Source organism: Microplitis mediator, chromosome 3, assembly GCF_029852145.1.
Source record: "Microplitis mediator isolate UGA2020A chromosome 3, iyMicMedi2.1, whole genome shotgun sequence".
In the NCBI taxonomy this organism is placed as follows: Eukaryota; Metazoa; Arthropoda; class Insecta; order Hymenoptera; family Braconidae; genus Microplitis; species Microplitis mediator.
This window is the reverse complement of record NC_079971.1, coordinates 5,378,468-5,399,186: the sequence shown is the minus strand read 5'-3', so window position 1 is coordinate 5,399,186 and position 20,719 is coordinate 5,378,468. Positions and strand designations below refer to the sequence as shown.

At 29.8% G+C, this 20,719-nt stretch overlaps 1 protein-coding gene across 11 annotated transcripts in view; it reads right to left on the bottom strand.

The window, feature by feature from the left end:
• Positions 1 to 316: 316 nt before the first annotated feature.
• LOC130664387 (mucin-5AC-like) overlaps positions 317 to 20,719 on the bottom strand; it is a 324,309-nt gene continuing 303,906 nt past the window's right edge. For 10 of the 11 annotated variants that reach the window (XM_057464205.1, XM_057464206.1, XM_057464203.1 and 7 more), the window contains 5 exons: positions 14,156 to 14,350; positions 11,871 to 11,933; positions 11,528 to 11,796; positions 7,480 to 7,697; positions 317 to 7,383 (listed from right to left, as the gene is read on the bottom strand). In XM_057464205.1, coding sequence (XP_057320188.1) covers positions 7,108 to 7,383; positions 7,480 to 7,697; positions 11,528 to 11,796; positions 11,871 to 11,933; positions 14,156 to 14,350 — 1,021 coding nt within the window. In that variant the 3' untranslated portion in view covers positions 317 to 7,107. Of the gene's footprint in view, positions 7,384 to 7,479; positions 7,698 to 9,948; positions 9,998 to 11,527; positions 11,797 to 11,870; positions 11,934 to 14,155; positions 14,351 to 20,719 lie in introns of those variants that run through there. The other variant, XM_057464214.1, reaches the window with a different exon arrangement.

Here is a 20,719-nt window from a genome sequence, read left to right as displayed (position 1 = left end):
CCAACAGGAACAAAGTTACAGGCCACTCTCCATAAAAAGACATAGACAGTGTCATCTTTATTTATCCCCATATGGGTCTGAACTTGAAAAATAATTTTTTCCCAGGACATTTTCGGGTTTTTCCTACTAGAGGACTTCATAAAGAACAAAAAATGTTTGTATTATGTGAAGATATCCCCAACAGAAAAAAAGTTACAGGCGACTTTTTATAAAAATAAAACTTTTGATTTGAGATCAAATCTGCTATTGTCAATAGAAGACTAAATAAATGGATAAAATAATAAAAAGACCATAAATTGTTTATTTAATCGATAAATACCCTTTATTCGTTTGGAGTAACATCTATACTTACTTAAAGCATATGTCATTGAAACTTATAATATCGTAGAATTTTATAAATTGCAACAATAATGATAATAATGACATGAAAATAACATTAATAGTGTCAATAATTTTATCTTTTATTATTATTAATATTATTATTATTATTAGTTTCATTATTAGTTAATTAAAAAATCATCACGCTCTCAATCTAAATTTTTAGAAGGAAATTATAAAAAAAAAAGTTTAATTACATATCAATGATCCATAGTAATAATACTTAAGTACTTGATAATAATTGAAAAATACAATAAAAAAATTTTCCACCGGCTATCGCTATTATCATTGTATTTTTTTTCACTACACAGTGCTGAGTATATTTTAAATTATGAGCGTGAATGTACAGACATGAGACGATTTATAAATTTTGAATAAATAAATAAATAATTAAATAAATTGAAATAATAAAATTTTGAAAAACGCGTGTCCTCATTTTTCATTTATCTAAATACGCCTTTTTAAAATTTGATTTATGACCCTGAAGTTAAAAGACTGAAGAAAATTCAAAATTTTTGGATTTTTTTAACAAAGCGATTACGAAAAAAAAAAAAAAAAAAATTGCATGTGTAGAAAATAAAACAAACTGCAGGTGCAATTTCTTCTAATATATATTTTTTTTTATAATTTGTTGTTTTTAAAAAAAATTCAAAAATCATTAGACGTCGGCAAACTTCAGTATCATTTTTATTTTACTCACATTTTATTTATTTATTTAAAAATTCATAAATTGACACCTGTCAGTTACATCCACAGTCATTTTAAATTTCATGATCCTGAAGTAAGCAAACAATTAAAAATTTTTTGATTTTTTTTTTTTTTCAAAAATCAATTACAAAAAAAAAAAAAACTAAAAATATGCACATGTAGAAAATAAAAAAAACTATTAGTGCAATTTTTTAAAATATTTTTTTTTTATAATTTATCGACTGAAAAAAAATCCAAAAACTATTACACGTCTGTTAACTTCAGTATCATTTAAATTTCTCTACACTGTAAAAAAATTCGGTGTAAAAATGGACCCGGAAAACTTTACACGGTGTAGTGTGAAATAACGGTGTGAAATTCTTTCGGTGTAAATTTCCATCCGGGTAATTTGAACACGGTGTAATCTAATTTTTTTACACCATTCCGTGTTACTCGTTTTAATTTTGATTAACGGGCAATAAACGATCATTGAATATTTTTAACTACTTAATCAATAACTACATTAATTTCATGTAGACATTAAATAGTATTTTGAACATTCATATATTTTTATGATTCAATTTCTGGACGCAAAATAATCATAAATTATATATTTACACGTTTGGCGGTGTAAAAATTTTTAATTCTTGCCGCCTTAATTTAACACCGACTTTGGTGTAATTTTCACACCAAAATTTTTACACCGAGACATTTACACTACACCGGGTCCAAAAATTTTTTTACAGTGTATTATATATTATAAACAAAACAAATATTATATATTTTGTTTTATGTTTTTTTTTTATATTTCGATAATTATTAATTCTAATACTGTTCTTACATTTTTATCACCTTTCTAATAATAATAATATTAATAATAATAATAATAATAATAATAATAATAATAATAATAATAATGATAATAATAAATATTAATTAAAATAATATTTTAATAAATATGAGCAATTTTAATAATCGTAACGCGTCATTAATTATTATAATTATTTTAAATAAAATGATTATTTTTATCACTTAAATATTTGTTTTAAGAATCCGGATATATGTGATTTACTTTTTTTTTTAAACTGATAACAAAATTTTTAAAAAATTTAAATTTGAAATTTAATGTCATTGTTTATTATCTTGTAATTAAATGATAATAAATTTTTAAAATATTAATGACGTGCTACTAGAGTACACAGAAGATTCATGCGAGCAAATAATTACATATTTATTTTTTGTCTTTTATCTTTTATTTATTTATTTGTTTCCTTTGCTTTTTTCTTCTGTTTTAATTTTTAAAATTAATACTTTTTATTTTAGAAAAGTCTGTGGATAAATCAATCAATTAATTAATTAACTAATTAAATTACTGCAATGGAGATAAATTTTTTTTTCGATGAGAAAAAAATTCAAATTTACGCAGAGAAGAAAAAGTTTAAAAATTATTACAAAGTTATAATTCGATTGATTAATAAATAAATATAATTATAAATATTGATTAAAGCGAAATTTAATGCAATTAAATTAGAGTAGAAAAAAATTATTAAATTACTTACAAAATTTATCTAATTGTTCTGTGTCTTAAATTGAAAATTTCGAATTTACCCACGTGGAAAAATATATGTCACATGCGCGTAAAGACAAAAAATATGTGCGATTAGTTTTGCGTATATTTCCACATATATGGCGACATATATGTTCACATACACTGTGAAAATTTTTTCAAATATTCAAAAATATATGTTCTATGTAATTAATCGAGATATTTAATTGAATTTAAATTAAAAAATTATTAAAATCCAGTACTAACTTTTAAAAAAAAATCTTACTTAGTCTTTGAAAATAGTCTATTGTGTAACGAGAAATGAAACGAACCGATTGTAAACCAGAGTGAAGTTGGCTCACATCACCTGCAATTTGAAATTTTGTTTCATCCTGAGTTCCAGTGTCAGCAGACAGTCATAAATGAATTAAGTTAACACCAATGATGTGATCAACTATTTGTAAGCGTAAATTGTCATTTGCAATTAATATACGCAGATAAATTCTGTGAGGACATGTGGTAAATATATAAATTTTTACCATGCATGAAGTGCAATTATTACTAACAGTATAAATTTAGTTACTGGCTCGATGTCCTTACAGTACCAAACCTTATAGGTAATTTTTACTAAAAATTATCTGCGAGTAATTTAGTAGAAACTGTATATACTATTGATATTTAGGCTCATTTTTATAAAATTTCATCACAAAGTTAGAGCAGTCGTTTACGAAAATGAAATTAAGGCTGTCCCCGGCTGGCTGTAGACACTGTAACTAAGTTCCGATCCTAGTATCGTGAAAAATAAATAATTTTAAATTAAAATTCAGGTTTTTAAAATACCGATTACACTGTGAAGAATCGGGAGTAAATTTTCAGTGATTACGAATTTTATGTAAATCTCAATTCACTTGGAGTTTTTAAAAAAATCATGACATAAGAAGTAATTATAGAGTTGGTTTTTCTAGCAGAGTGATTTTGAGGAAAACTGGATTTCATCTGAATCCGCGTTCACTCCGATTCGGAGTTTTAATTTTAAAATAAACTCCCCTTCAGAGTTAATTTCTCTAAGGAGATTAAATAAATACTCAGTTATCTGCTTCACATTAGACTCCGCATTCACTCTGAAAATTTTTCCAGTGTAGCTTTGAAATTAATTGACTTATGGACAATAAAAAAACGATTATTTGAATGAAATGAACATAAAATAAATGAGAATTTTTATTTTTATGTCATTTATCCCTTGAAAATTTAGAGTTAAGTAAAAGTAAAGTTTATTTAATGCTGTAAGAAAGACAGCGGAGGCGAATTTGATATTTGAAATTTCGGACGTCGAAAAACGGAATTTCCGACATCAGAAAATGGAAAATAATCATGGTTTCTTTTTTATTCTATCCATTTCATACTTCAAAATTAGTTTATTTATGATTCTTTGTTTAAAATAATAATTTTTTTTTTTTTTTCAATAATTTAAATTTTCAAGTTCTGATTTCCTTAATTTTGTTAATAAATTCAATTAATTTACTTCGAATTTAAAAAAAATTTCCATCAGTGTATTTGTTTCCGTGTGGGTAAAGACCTCTAAGAATAAAAAAAAAAAAAAATTCTATACAATACAAACAATAAATAAAAATATCATAGTAAGTTAAATATTATTTTCACAGTCTTCTTTATTATGATTTAATATATTTTTAATAATATTTTTTTTTTAAATTCTATGAGACTTGAGTGACACGTTTTACATTATTTAAATTATTAAATATAACAAAGCAATAAATAAATTTATAACATCAAGTTGATAATTAAAAATTAATTAAAACATGAAAAAATATAAATATTGCACATTATTAATTCCACCCATACTTTGTTTTTTTTTTTTCTTTTTTTTTATGAACAAGTACCGCTCAATTAATATAATTAACAAAATTAATAAACATTAATCCGCACCATATTTTAATTGCGAGTGTAATAAATTTTATCTTAAAACTTAATCATCGATTATTTCATTTTTTTTTTTTTTTTTTTTACAATTATTACATTACTGCAATCGCAGAATCATGATTATTATCATTATTCATTACTATATTATTTATGTTAATATCATTATTATTATTAATTTTATTGTTAATATAAATATCATATATTATTAATATTATAATTATTAATTTATTAAAAGTGATGAATAAAATTTATAAAAAAATATGTGATAAGCGAGCGCCCCTGGTGAATCTAAATTACGGTAATTATTTGATTTTCCCGTAATTTACGGTATTTTACGGTAAAATACGATACGTCCCTAGTGGATCCAAACTATGGTAAATTACGGCAATTACCGCAATTTACGGTAAAAATGCGGTAATTTATGACACATTACTGTATTTTGTCGTAATTTACGGCAAAAATACGGTAGAATACCAGTCTGCCGTAAATTACTGTAATTTTACCGTAAATTACGGTAATTACCGTAACTTGAATCCGCTAGGAATCACACAGAATACGGTATTTTAGGGAAAACGTACGGTAACATTCGGTATTTTACGGTTAACGTGCGGTAAACAAACGGTCTTTTGCAGCAAAATATCACAATTGATGGTCGAATGCCGCAATTTACGGTAAACTTACCGCAATTAACAAAATTATGCGGTATTTTACAATAAACGTACGGTATTTCACAGTAAAATCCTAAAATTGATTGTTAAATCCCGTAATTTACAATAAATGTACAGTGTGTTCAAGTAAAAACCCGCAATTTGCGGTCCACGCGTCGTAATTTATGACAAAATACCGCAATTTACAGGAACGTGCGGTATTTTGCGGTTAACGTGCGATAAATTGCGATAGAATACCGGCATTTACAGTAAAGTACCATAATCGAAGTGAAATACGGTATTTGACGGTACACGTACGGTATTTTACAGTCAAAAACCCGTAATTTACAATAGTGTACCGTAATTTACAGTAAACTGCGGTATTTTACGGTTAACGTGTAGCAATTTGCGATATGATGCCGGGATTCGTGGTAAAGCTACCGCAATTTACAGTAAAATACCGTAATTTAGCTAGAAATACGGTATTTGACGGTAAACTTACGGTATTGCGGCGTTGAAAAACTGTAATTTGCGGCCAACGTACCGTAAATTGCAATGAAATGCGGTATTTTACGGTAAAATACCGTAATTTGCGGTAAACGTACGATATTGTACGGCAGAATTACGGGATTTTACAGCAAATATACCGTAATTTACCGTAAAATTGCGGTGCGCCTGCGGTATTTTACTGTAAAGTGAAGTATTGCACTGTAAAAACTGTAAAAATAAAAAAATGTACGTCGTTTACGGTAAAAATACCTCAATTTACGGAAAATTGCCTTGTTTTTACCGTAACATACTTCAAAATACCGTAAATTACCGCGATTTACTGTAAATTGCGGTAAATTTTCCGTATAAATACCGCGTTTCCAGTAAATTGCCGTAATCCGGATCCGCCATGGCGATAAATAAAATTAAATATAAAACATTAAATTTAACATTAATAGGCTTTCATATTTTTTAGGCAATAAATCAACAGTCTTGTTCATAAAAAAAATAAAGTAACTAAAATTATTGCACAATACTGAGCTTTAATTTTAATTGCAATTACACTTGAAATATTTTCATTATTTAAATGCTATTATTCATATCGATAATTAATTATCAATTATTAATCATTCATTCACATAAAATGACTACACGTTTGGCAATAATAAATTCGTAATATACATCTTAGACGATTAAAATTCGACTGGCTGTCATAATATTGAGAAGTACCCGAGGTATTAACTCATTATTGACACTTAAGTAGTTAATATATTTATTAATTTATATTTTTATTCATTAACTATTTTATTAAACGACTCATTTAAATCGTATGATATTTTTCTTGTTAATTATTATTATTATGTACAAACTATAGACAATTGCCACTGTATTTATTATCGACTAATTGTTTAAATATTTTTTAATAATGATAGCAGATGAGAGCAATTGATTATTTAAGACAGAGAGTGTGAAATATATTTAATTGATGATTAAATAATTATAATTAGCGATAATAATTTTGCTAATTACATAGAGCTGATTATTTTAATTTATATTTCCTGTTGGTTTTGTAGTTTTGTAAGCAAACTATTTTAGATACATCACTAGTTTTTTTTTACATTTTTTAATTGATGTAATTTTACATCAATTTATTATTATTATTATTTACAACCTTCATTATCGCGTGAGCGAATTATTTCGACTAAATTTATTTACATTTTTTTATAAATTATTCAAAGTTTATTACGATTGAGTTACTAATTTTTAAATTTCAAATTTTTAAATATTTTATTAAAAATTTCAAATTTTTTTAATCGAAATTACGAATTATTTTTAATAAAATATTTAAAAATTCAAATTTTGATAACCGGTTAAATGATTCTAGTGATAAAATTTTGTGACTCAACCTTGAGACTGATGGTCTCAGATGGGCGTCGGCAAGACAGTAAAATCTTGAAGTGCAGTTTTTACAGTTTCATATGTAGGCCGGTTTGTTTCATCGGCGCAGTAACCGTCAGGTGTACAGAGGGTCTGCAATTTAGTGAGATAGCTGTCAAAATTTTCGTGGCCCATTTTTTCAGGTGGACCCCCAGGTGCGCTGGGTATTCTCACGTGCTCTAGAAAAGTTATCATGTTGTCTCTCAGCGACTGATAGTAATCTGTGAGATGATTGTTTCTTTGAGCGATAGTTGTGTTTTCCTATAATAAAAAAGTGATCGTCAGCAGATAAAGTAAAAGTTAATAGATAATAAATATGTTGATATATTACCAACAGTCAATATTTAAAAACGTTACCTTCTCTCCATGCTTGAGATGATTTTCCATAGCGTTGACCTCAGAGCGCAAACGCATGACCTGAGACTCGACCCGGGCATTTTCTCTCTGTAACTCGGTGATCTCAGCCTCCAGAGTGTAGAGGTCCTCGCCCTGACCACCAGCAGGTCCACTAGCACTCGTGCTTCCCTGTCCCGCACCCAACGCACCACCCTGAGCCGGACCACCGGCGTCCACCCCTGGATAGACATAACCAACCCCCATTTTTATATTTTTTCAAAAATTAACTCTGTTTATCTTCTCTTTAGTTTTTATTATCGATATAAAATATAATAAATAAAAATAAAAAAGAAGATTTACGAATGCATGAGACCTGCTGGCATTTACTCGTTTTTTAATGATAAGCATTATATATATATAAAGTATATTTATATATATATTTTTTTTTAAAGCATTGTAATAATATACCTCTCCCGCATATTTAGAGAGGAGTGCGGGGAACACAAGGCGTGTATTTTAACACGAAATGTAGCGAGCAAATAATCGGGTTTCAGTGGAGGGGTTTGAAAAAATATATATAATTTGTATTATATACATTTATATTTAACTATTATTATTGTTGTTATTATTGATGTTGTTATTATTATTTTACACAGCGAGTTGGGTCATTGTTGATCGATTACTCGTGCTTACTTCGTTACTCTTTATTCGATTTATTATTATTTTTTTTTATTTCCACAGTTAGAAATTTTTTGTTAAGGCCATTCTCAGACAGTGCCCCCACTTTTTTTAAATATTCAATGACTTACAGATGCGATGACCGTATTCAAATTTTTAAAAAATGTTAACACTGATTAAAAACTTCGATTGAAACCGATGAATTCCGATTGCATCCGATTGAAATCCGATAGACTTTAAATCGGAATTCATTGGTTTCAATCGGAGTTTTTAATCAGGGAAAGCGCTAATAGAAAAAAGGACAATTTCACTAAAACATAGATTTTCAAAAAAATTATTTACAGTTGATTTTGATTAGGAGTTTAACGAAATTTTAAAAATAAATTTCAGTTAAATTTTCATGTCAATTTTTTATAGTTCGAATTTTCAAATTTTGTGGGCTGAAATTTATGTACCGAATTTCGTTTAACTCCTAATTGATAACAACTGAGTAATTTTTTTAAAAATCTATATCTCGGCGAAATTAACCTTTTTTCAATTAATGCTTTAATTTTTTTTAATTAACTATCAAAATTTTGATACACTTATGACAGTTCAAAATCATTGAATATTTGGAAAAAGTGTGAAAATGCCCGTAAAATTGAACACAAATCGTGTGGGGCAAACGGTCTACACAAATTTTAGTGTTAATTCAACGCATTGCGTTTGTGTTGATCTTTAACACTAATTTTATGTTAAATAATTGAACACAAAATCTGTTATTTTGACAGAAAATTTGTGTAAATTTAACAGACTTTTCGTGTTAAAATTAACTAATAAATATAAGCACATGATCTAATTAACTCAAGTATACTGATCTACCCTTAGTACAACTGATGTCAATTTAGCAAACAATTAGTTTGATTTTTTGTAACTTTTCTAAAAAACGGAGCTACGAATTATCCTCCCGTAAAATCAGAATAAAAAAATCATTGAACCTGATCATAAAAATATTAAAGTTATCTATGATTATATTTAATTGTAAGTCAATTATAATCCAAGTTTCCTTGCAGAAAATGCTTTGCTTGGTTGTAGTAATGAAGAAACGCGCGGGAATGTTTAGCTAAACAACACAACTTTTGTGTTAATTTTCGAATGACACAAGAAATTTGTCACATTACAGATTTTCTAATGATTTAACATAAAAAATCAGTTAAAGTAAAATAACACAAACGGTTTGTGTTGAATTAACAGATTTGTGTTGAAAATCAGCTCACAAAATTTAACCGAAAATTTTTTAACACAAATACACAAAATTTCTAACTGTGATAATTTATTAATTAAGTAAAAGCACTAATTTATTTTTAATAAATAATTAAAATTTTTACTATCGAATTTATAAATTTCTCAATGTAATTTTTCAAAAAAATAATTATAATTTAATTTTTTGATTAATCATTAATTAATACTTTTACTTCGCCAAATCGCTGCGAATCGTAGTCGGATAAAAAAAAATTTGGTAAAAATTAAAGGAATTGGTAGGAAATTTTTATTTTTTAAATATTGATTTTTTTTTTCTCGAAGGAATAGCGTGAGGTGCCATCATACCATTTTTGACTCCGAGTGTTGACTTATGCTACTTAATAAACAAAATAAAATTTTAAATTTTAAATGAAAAAAAAAATGTGCAATTAAAAAATAAATAAACACTCGGATCATTTGAGACACACATGTGTAATCGTTTTTAAAAATAATAAAAAAGACGGATAATTAAAATAAAGTATATAAGTAACAAAACACATAAACAATATGGCGAGTACGTCAGTCCCTTACCTTCAAAAGTAAATGTTCTCCTCAAAGCTCAATGGCAGGAAATGAGGAGCTGATGTGATCCCAAGAATAAATCAGAATAGATTATTGTCAAGAATTTAAAACACGCAGAAGTCATTTGTTTTTTTTTTTTTTTTTTTTCAATTAAAATTTTTTCTTTTACTAATCATTTGATTTATTTAAATTATCTTCATTGTCTTCATGTCTTCCTCGTATATGAAAATCTCAATAAACATTTAATTTATGATAAAATAAAATAATTATATTCACTAATAATTTTATAAAAATTTCCCGTGGAGTTGGAATGGACGTGGATTTATAATATAAATATTAGGGTGGGAAAATTTTATTGAAGATGACATAAAATTTCCTCAAAATTTAAGCCCTTAATTTTAATTTTGAGCTCGCGATTTATTTTTAAAGTTTTCCCGCCTAAAAAGCATGGGAACAATATCTCATTTTTTAAAAAAAATTCCTACTCAGGCAGTTTTTGAGCAATCGACTCGTTTTCGGGCTCGTTTTGTAGAGCTTGAAGTCTTCTTTAAAATTGCTGTTAGTGACATCAGTGCATTTTCAACGATTCAAAAGTTATGAGACTTTGAACTTCAAAAGTGTTTATTATCACGAAAAAATCATAATTGCTGGCTGCTATTATTCAAGCTATCGACTTTTAATAAAAAATATTTTTACAAATTTTTTAGTGTGTTAAATACTCTACAAAAAGCATTCAAAACCATTCAATATTTTCAACGCCATTGTTTGTTATTTTTCTTTTTTCTTTTGAAGGGTTTGAGAATTATTTAATTTTCGTCACAAATAAAGTTTTCCTAATTTTGTATCGTTGAAAGTGCACTCATGTCACCAAGAGCAATTTTGAAGAAGACTTCAAGCTCTATAAAATGAGCCCGAAAACGAGTCGATTGCTCAAAAACTGCCTGAGTAGGAATTTTTTAAAAATAATTCGATACCTTTTCTACGCTCTTTAGGCGCGAAAATTTTTAAATATAGATCGCGACCTCAAAATTAAGGACTCAAATTTTCAGGAAATTTTTTGTCGTCTACAATAAAATTTCCATACAGGCTAGAAAAAAAAAATGTTAAAAAAAAGCACCCTAATAAATATAGATAAATAAATAATAATGTATGATCCTCGATACGCGATCCATGAAATGATACAAAGAATTAACATGAAAAATAATACGAAGTGTCGAAGTATGAAGATAATTAAGGATTAAAAGGTATATTCAAAATTGGTATGACAGCACATCATTGCATGGAAATAATTACAAGGTGATGGTATGACAGGTAACAATATAAATTAAAAAAAAATAAAAAAAAAGGAAGTGATTTAGTTTTGTATTCATAAATCATCATTTTGATGAGTCCTGAAAATTATTTTCAAACGAAATATATACATATTTAAAGATGTAACGACATAAGCATGATAAATCGATTGTGGATCGACGTATCGATTTTAAAATCCCTCTCCACCTTCACCCTTTCGAGGATCATGATTTATTTTAAGTGGGGTTTTTTTTTATTATTTATTTGTGTCGTTTATTTGTTTGTGATTATTCCTCACCGTTGATTCCTTTGCTGTACATGCTCGTCATGTCTTCGAACTTGGGCTTGCGAAGTGTATTACCGGCAAGAGGGCACCCGGACAACGACCTGTGAGTTGAAAATGAACCATTGATGTGGCCAATTCCGTCGCAACCAGGTGTCGGACAATTAACACCTTCGAATTTCATTGCTGTTGCTGCCGCTACTGCTGCTTTGTGCTGCTCAACGGTACCGCCGGATTCGAGCACGCGCAGTTTGTTCCTATTCGCTATTGGACAGCCCGATGCACTGGAAAATTCATTTTCGTTAGTTAGAGAGAAGGGGAAATCATGTAAAGAGGAGAGATTTTTTTAGAAAATTACCTTCGGTGGCTTAGAAATTTTCCGGTCGCATGTCCTGACCCATCACAACCTGGTATTGGACACCTAGTGTACCCAAAAGCGCCATCATAATCACCGCACATTAATCCACAAGGGAGACAGCGTGAAATGAGCGGAAACCGCGACATATTAGTCAGCATCTTGGCTTTAACTCAAACTAAATTCTATCTAGACTGATTCTATGAGGGTTTCTCTCACCCTTCTTAACTCAACTAAGAACTATTAGTATTTTGTGTGTACGTCATTAATAATATTCATTATTTTTAATTACATCAAATTTTTTAGCCTCATTATTTATAATTATTTAAACATGGTGGCTACATTTATGAAAAACTTGGAAGTAAATGTACTGGAAAAATCAGGGAAAAGTCAGGGAATTTCGTCACAAAGCTGGAAAAATTTTTACTTTCTTTTTTTTTGACTGAAAAAGTCCGATAAATTTTTTTTTCGGTCAAAACTGTTCAAAAAGTGGCGCGGCGCGGATGCGATTGTAATATCATTTTGAAAAAAAATTAGTAGAAATTGATTCCAATAGCGGAAAAATGAAGCAGTTTGAATTAAAAAGGCTGTTGGAAGAAAAAAGTCTTAGTAGAAACCAATCGTCAGGATCTTCAAGCCATTAACATGCATATTGACGAGTTAAAAAACCAAAAACATTAAAAGTGTACACAAGTATTGAACTAATAAGTTTCGCTATATTTATTATTCGCGTACTTGATTAATATTTTATTAATATTCTATAAAACCTTCTTATTTATGAAATTTATTATAGTGAAAATGCAAAATTTATTTATATTTTATTACAGAATAAGGTAAAAGCCCCTATACCCGCTCACTTTTTATTGGAGTGAGATTAAATCACTCAATATAAATTAATAAATAAAATGAGAAACCATATTTTTTTTTATAGTTATTTTTTGAAGTTTCGAGTATTAGAATAAAATTTAAGTTTGAAGAATAATAGAGATAATTAATTATTATTAATTTTTAAAATAAAGTCCTTGAGTGTACCCATAGTCGCTCACTAAAAGCTGTGATGTACCATTACTCGACCAACACATGGCCCTATAGTCGCTCAAAGACAATTTCAATTAAACTATGATAAGTTTATTGATTTGGACAAATAATTTATAAATTATACTTCTTTATTCTTTCATAATATAAAATTTCATGAATTTTAAAAATGTATTTAATAAGATATAGTTATAACAAGTCTTAAAAAATTTGACGTAACCCAAATTTAATCTAACGAATGAACGTTAAAGTAAAAAATGCCCGGCTGAGCGCGATTTTGAAAACAGTCATTTAATTTAAATTTATAATCTATTATAAAATAATTTGATACGTCATATTTTGATATATTTAGATTCACAAATAATTATCTATCAATAATAATATTTTTAGTTGTTATTTTTTTTAATAAAAATTATAAAAAAACGCCTTAAACATTTAAAGTGAGCGATTAATGGTGCCGAGCGGGTATAGGGGCTTTTTCCTTAAGTTTTATAAAAACATGGATTTCAAATCAAAAATAAGAAATTATTCATTTAATAAAAAAAAAAAACCCATGAACATTGACAAATAATAAAATAAAGTTTCATTTAACGACAATGATTGATTATTTATTGAACTGACTTATAGCAGTTTATTTTGAATAAAATAAATATTTCCAATGATTTAATATTACTACATATGGTCAAGGAATTTGTTAATTATTTGACTGGAATACCTGGAAAAGTCAGGGAATTTAAGTTTCAAAAATTTGTGGCCACCATGTTAAAGTTAAACAATTTTTTCAATTAATTTCAATTCAATATTTTTATAAATAGAATTTAGTTTTTTTTTTTTCAATTGAAGTCTATACTTTAGAATTATTTTTGAAAATTATTTAAAAATTTTTTTATTGTAATTTGAAATTTTCACAGCGAGCACGAGGCAAAATAAGACACTTGTCAAGTAAAAATTTTTTTTTTTATAATAAAATTTGTAAACAAAATTTTCATTCAAAATTAACGTGCCCGATTTACCCGATCGAAAAATAAAAGTCCACAAGTTCACAAAAAAAAATCACGTGATTAAAAAAAAATTATTTTAGTATGACCGAATTACCCCAAGTACCATTTTACTGTCGTTTCTATTCGTGGAAAAAATATATTTTCAAACCTCGTCTTATTTTACCGCGGCCTCCTTTAAAGTAACGATTACTTGGATGTGTGAATAGAGAATAAAATGAACCGTATTGATTAAATATATGAATGAATAGAAACCTTAAAGGCTCTGAATCCTGTCCATCACGTGGTTTACTTTTAGGTTTATTGGCTCGTGGACATCCCGATAGACTACGATGTGAGCTGTAGTTTCCGGTAACGTGTCCTGATCCGTCGCATCCGGGTGTCGGACACTTTAGTTCTTGTGAATGAGCTTGAATCTGTGAACGGTCTCCTCTTGGACATCCAGATAAACTGTAAATATTATTTTAGACCTCACATTAAACTAACAACTACTTTTACTAATAAATTATTTTTTTTTTATAATAAAGTTTTACACCTCGCGAACTTACATTCAAATATTACCATTTATATTATTATTATTATTATTATTGATTAGTAAGCATGCATACTCGCGACGACGCCTCATTAAATTCGTAACAATAATAATTATAATAGAGCATTATTTTACATACATTCATTATCCCTTAGAATCTAAATTATTTAAGAAAATTAATCGATTGATATTTTGTATGTAAATTTATACAGTCGTCTTCAATATCAATATCAATTTATTTAATAATTTAATCAGTGAAAAAAAAAGTAGAAACAATGAAACGTCAATTAGCCAATTATTGTAATTTATTTTTCATGATACCAGCATCGGAACTAAAAATTCCAGTGTCTAGAGCCAGTGGAAATGAGATAATTTCAGTTTAATACCGGGGTCAAAGATTAGAGAAAGCATAAATCGCGAATGCTTAGACAGCAGGTACACTGTAAAAAGAGCGGTGTTAAAAATGGATTTATTTTAAGTCCATCCGGTGTTGAAATGAAATTACACCGGTGTAGGAGGCGTAATTCGGTGTCAAAATACCGGTGTTAAATCGGTGTAAAAGTGGGGTAAACTGCGTCCGCTCAGAGTATTAGCTTTGGGCAGCTTATGAAACGCAAAAAATATCTTGATACAGACACACACGCACTCAAACACGCGCACACTCACACACACTCAAATTCACGAGCGCACACACACACGCACTTAAACACGCAAGCGCACACACACGTATACACACGCTTGCTCGCACATGCACTTAAACAAACATGCACACACACGCACATACATATGCACACATTCCCAAAGTAAAATATTTGAACACCGGAAAATTTTTTTTAACACCGATAAAAAATATTTACACCGGCGGCGGCGGTATTTTCACACCACTATCGGGGATAAAATTTAACGTCACCAATTTTAACACCTACACCGCCTGGGTTTACCCCGGTGATTTTTAACAGTGTAGAAATATGAAGAACTGAAAAAAATTTTAAAACTCAGTGTGGTGTAAATGACTAAGTGTTAAAATTTTGGTGTAAATTAGGAGTGAATGCGGAGCGGATGACTGTTATCACTCCGAATTCACTTACCTGAAAAAACAAACTTCTATTTACTCCGTATTTGGAGTGTTCTTTTTTAAAACTCCAGAACTCTGAGTGACGGAGTAAATTTGCATTTAAATAAAATCCGTAATCGCTTCGAATTCACTCCCGATTTTTTACAGTGTATAGTTATTGATTGAGTAGTTAAAAATGTTCGATATCATTTGTTGCTCATTAATTAAAATCATATCGAGTAACACGGAATGGCTTAAAAAAAGTAGATTACACGGTGTTAAAATTACATGGATGGACAATTTACACCGAGGATTTTTAAACCGTTTTCACTACACTGCCGTGTAAAGTTCTTGGGTCGTTTTTTACACCAAAAATTTTTACAGTGCACATGTTATTTAACCCTTTCCCGATTGACCTTGAATCCCTACTCTTAATTTGGATCATACGTCTTCGTTTTTAAGTGAGAGAGCGCTAGCCTATTTAGTAGAGAAGGGGCAGAAAAAATAGTAGAAGGGGGAGCATGCATGCACTAATACGATTGAACCGGTACTCACACAGCTTTACTAGGAACTGTGATTGGTTTTATCCCCACACAGATCACACCGAGACTCCTCGAGACTTCAAACCGGGAAAGGGTTAAGCTCTGATACTTGTCATTCGTTTAATAGTAATTTCGGATCATTAATTTTATTTTCGTAAATGACAGTTCTGACTGTGATCAAGTTTTATAAAAATTAGTGTCAACAATAAACAGTATTTATAGTTTCTGCTTAATTACAAATTGAAAATGACAGTTTACGCTTACGCTAATAGTTGATCATACCATTGGTCTTAAATTGAGTCGTTTATAATTGACTGCTGACACTGAAAATTTAAATTCCAATGCAGATAACATGAAAAATTGGTTCCATGCATTTTGAACACTTGACAAAATATCTCTGGACAAAATATCCCCAGTTTTGTGTCAGTTTTTTTGGCTTTTTTCACTATTTTTGCTTTCTTTTCATGGGGATATTTTGTCCGGAGATATTTTGTCGGGGATATTTTGTCAGGTGCTCAAAACGCCTGATACCGAAAAATTTAGTGTGTAACTCAGAATGAAACACAATTTCAGGCTGCGATGATGTCAGCCAACACTATGGTCTAAAGTCGTTTTGTTTCATCCCTCGTCACACAATAGACGACCCTAGCTTTGAGTTTTCTCAACGACACGGTCATTCAGTTCACTTTGCTGCCCACTTGAGGCTGGCGTTTTTCAAAATTTAATCCAATATATGTACAAGAAAAAAAAAATAATTCCTAAGACTCGCAATAAATGAAATCAAAAATTTGTCTTTTTTTATTAATTCAAGAATTTTTTTCAAGAGGGTTTACGTCATTCTACATTACGTAAAAAAAAGTACAGATTGATAGAAATTAGTTGATAACTTAAAAAGAAGGTGACTTTAGTTGACCGAATTTAGCGTGCGGGTTAAGGGTACTCGTGCTTATATCTAAGAATCCGCAGATAATAAAGAAATATTTTGATTGATTTTATATGGAATAGCTGCCTTGCCTTCTGTGGGTAGCGTAGTTCCCCGAGATATGACCCATGCCGTCGCAGGAGGACGTAGGACACTGAACGAGCTTCTTGCCGTCGCGGCCACGGAGGGCTGACCGCGGTGAGTAACTCAACGATTGCCGCCTCGTATTTATACTGCACCGAGATAGTAACCAGTCAATCCAAATTATAATCTCACGTTCAATTTTTAAATTATAACAATAACATTAATAGTATTCTGTCTGGTAATTAAAGTTTACTACTAATTAAACCAAAATTATTCGGTCTGTAAATTTTTATTACTACTAATTTAATTAATGGATACGGGTCATGTCTGATGTCTGGTCATAAATTTCCATACCTAATAGTGTAAGTAGAAGTTATTGGTCGAGTCTGATCTTGAATTTCTTTGTCTACTCGACAGTCTCAAGATCACTGACAATGTCTAATCATAAATTTCTACTACAGTAGAACCTCTATAACTCGAACTCCAAGGGAGAGGCAAAAAAATTCGAGATAGAGTTTTCGAGTTATAGAGGATTTCGAGTTAGGCAGCAGGAGCTGTCGAAGTTGATGTGTATTGCAGTGAATCCTAACTACGTCTAAAGGTATGATAATTTTACAATTTCGTAGAACTGGTAATTCGAATAAGATACTTACATAGTAATAATTTTAAATTCGAGATAAAGAGGTCCAAGTGTATGTACACTTAAAAAAATAATCGGTAGCAGCTACCTATTGGCAATCGGTAGCCACTACCGATTATTTTTTTGTAGCCGTTACCGATTATTTCGTTATCAGTTACCTAATTTTTGGTAACAGCTACCGACCTTTTTTCGGTCGCTGGTACCGATTTCAATTAGTAACGGCTACCGAAATAATCGGTAGCTGTTACCGAAAATTAATTGAAAGCAGCTACCGATTATTTCGGTAACTGGTAGCGAAATAATCGGTAGCTACTACCGATTATTTTTTTCAGTGTATTCGAGTTATGGAGGGTAAAAATGTACAGAAATAGCTTGTAGGGACTCACTAATTATTTCGACTTATAGAGGGTAAAAATTTCGAGCAACGGAGGTTTTGGGGTTTGAAGGGAAGGGGATGAAACATTTCTTCGAGTTTAGGAGGTTTTCGACTTATCGAGATTCGACTTACAGAGTTTCTACTGTACTACTATTTTTTGTTAACACCAATTAATGCCTGAGTATAAATGGATCTTCTACTGGTCAAGTTCAAAATTACTGATTATGTCTGATCATCAATTTCCAGATCTACTATTTTAAGTAGAAACTATCGATCCTGACTGATTTCGAATTTCTTTTTCTACCCGACAGTCTCAAGATAATTGATCATGTCTGATCAGAAATTTTTACTACTACTATTTTTTGTTAAGACCAACTGATGCCAGACCATAAATGGATTTTTCACTGGTCAGTTTCAAGATCACTGATTATGTCTGATCTTAAATTTTGATACCTCCTATTTAAAGTAGAAATTATTGATCGTGTCTAAGCATACAATTATCTACGACTATTTCAAGTAGAGACTACTTATGACGTCTGACCATAAATGGAATAGCTACTGGTCAGTTCCAAGATCACTGATTATGTCTGATCATAAGTTTCCAGATCCACTTAAAGTAGAAGTTTTCAAGAAAATAATAAAATTTATCTGATTGAGTCTTAAAAAATTTTGATGAGAATAAAAAATCATAAAAGTTATGAAATATTTATCCGCAGAACTCAAAATGAGGTTTAAAAAATATTAGACTAGACAACTAGTTGTAGCGTCTGCGTCCACTGAGAATGAATTTGGTATAAATATACAAGAGGTTGAGAAAAATAAACGTGTTTAGGTTGGAGAGGAGGAGATAGAAAACGGAGTTTGCAAACTCTATTCCCACATTTGGGCGTCTCGAGCGTCCACAGTCCGAACGAGTCTCGTCGTCTCCTCGTTCTCGAGTTACGAGAAAGCTCGAGACCTCGATGGCCCTTGAGTGGCCGCGATATTGCCGAGGGCCTATACCACTATCTGCTATATATATAAACTCCGTAGCTATTCGCAAGCTCACTACCCTCTTACCGTACGCTCTTTACTCCCCGTGGGAGAATCCTCCTCAAACCTCCAGAAAATCGACCACACCGACCGGGGTCTTGAGTGCAATCACGCCGCGAATACCTCCACCAGAATCCCGTTTTCTACTCTAGGAACCACTTGGTCTCAAGCGGTCTACAAGGAGCGCCAAAAGAGCTTCTCATTTCCAATCTCAGAAAATTGACATTTTGTACTTTTGTTTCCATTTTCATCAATCAGTGATATTGATTTCGTGGTATTGCTGTACCGAGAGCTTTTGCAATACACTTACGACGCAGGTTTATTCTATTAGTAGCTTATATTGGCTACAGATTAATATTGTTAAAGTATTTTTATTGAATGATGGACAACATAACCTATCTGTACACGCTCAAAAATAAGTGGTAATATACTTCCTATCAGCGTATCAAATTTTTATCAATTAATTAAAAAAAAAATTAAAGCATTAATTGAAAAAAGGACAACGTAGCCGTAATTTCGCTGATATATAGATTTTTAAAAAAATTATTTATACTTGACATCAATTAGGAGTTAAACAAAATTAGTTGACTAAATTTCAGTAAATTTTATGATTCGAATTTTTAAATTTTGTTGGCTGAAATTTATTCAACAAATTTCGTTCAACTCCCAATTGATATCAATTGTAAGTAATTTTTTTTTGACCATATAGTAAACCATAGTTATACTACCATATAGTTACGTGGTCACAGTAATAGTTAACATGTAGATGTACAGTTAGAAATTTTGTGTTAATTTCAACATATTGCGTTTGTGTTGATCTTTAACACAAATTTTATGTTAAATGTACATAGTTATACTACCTAGTATACCACATAATAAATATTATCGTACGAGAAACGAATGGTTAACATAAAAGCATGGTAATGATTATCACACACAATATGGCAATCATTCCCTTTTACAAGATGGTAATAGTTATCATTTTTTTCAGCGTGTAGGTACCAAAAGCTAACTACAAGTATTCCCTTGTAATTATTTATCTGCAAAAGTTTTTTTTCAAGCCTGCACGGAAAAATTTTTCGTAACTACATGATAAGATAACATGGTAACAAATTTCTGCCTTAATACATGGATAACAAAACATTTGTTGTGATCACAATGTTTTTGTAATGATAGCGAATTATTCGTTGCGCTTAACAAAACTGTTGTGTTACACTAAAAAAATTGATTTTTTAAAGGAACAAAAGGAATTCGTAGCACTTAAAAAATTTCTTGTAATCATAAGCTAATATTACTTACGGTAACAAGTGCGCGTTTTGAAATACGGCGATATTTTTAAAATTTATCTCATCTATTCTTATAACAAATCCACTTCTTTATTACGTCGCAATTGATTTGTTACCGTACGCTAGTCATGTTTGTCTCTACAACAAAAACTTTCGTCACCCCGTCTTTTATTATGACGACAAAACTCTTTTTTTTCGTGTGAGGTTCTAAAAATAAAACATTATAACTTTTGAAGCGTAAACCAATAGGAAGTCTCTAAAGCTCGTGATTGATTTCCAACAAAAATGAGTATTTTAAAAAAAGGCGAATCGCTTCCAGCAGATTTTTAGGTAAACTGATTAACCGCCTGA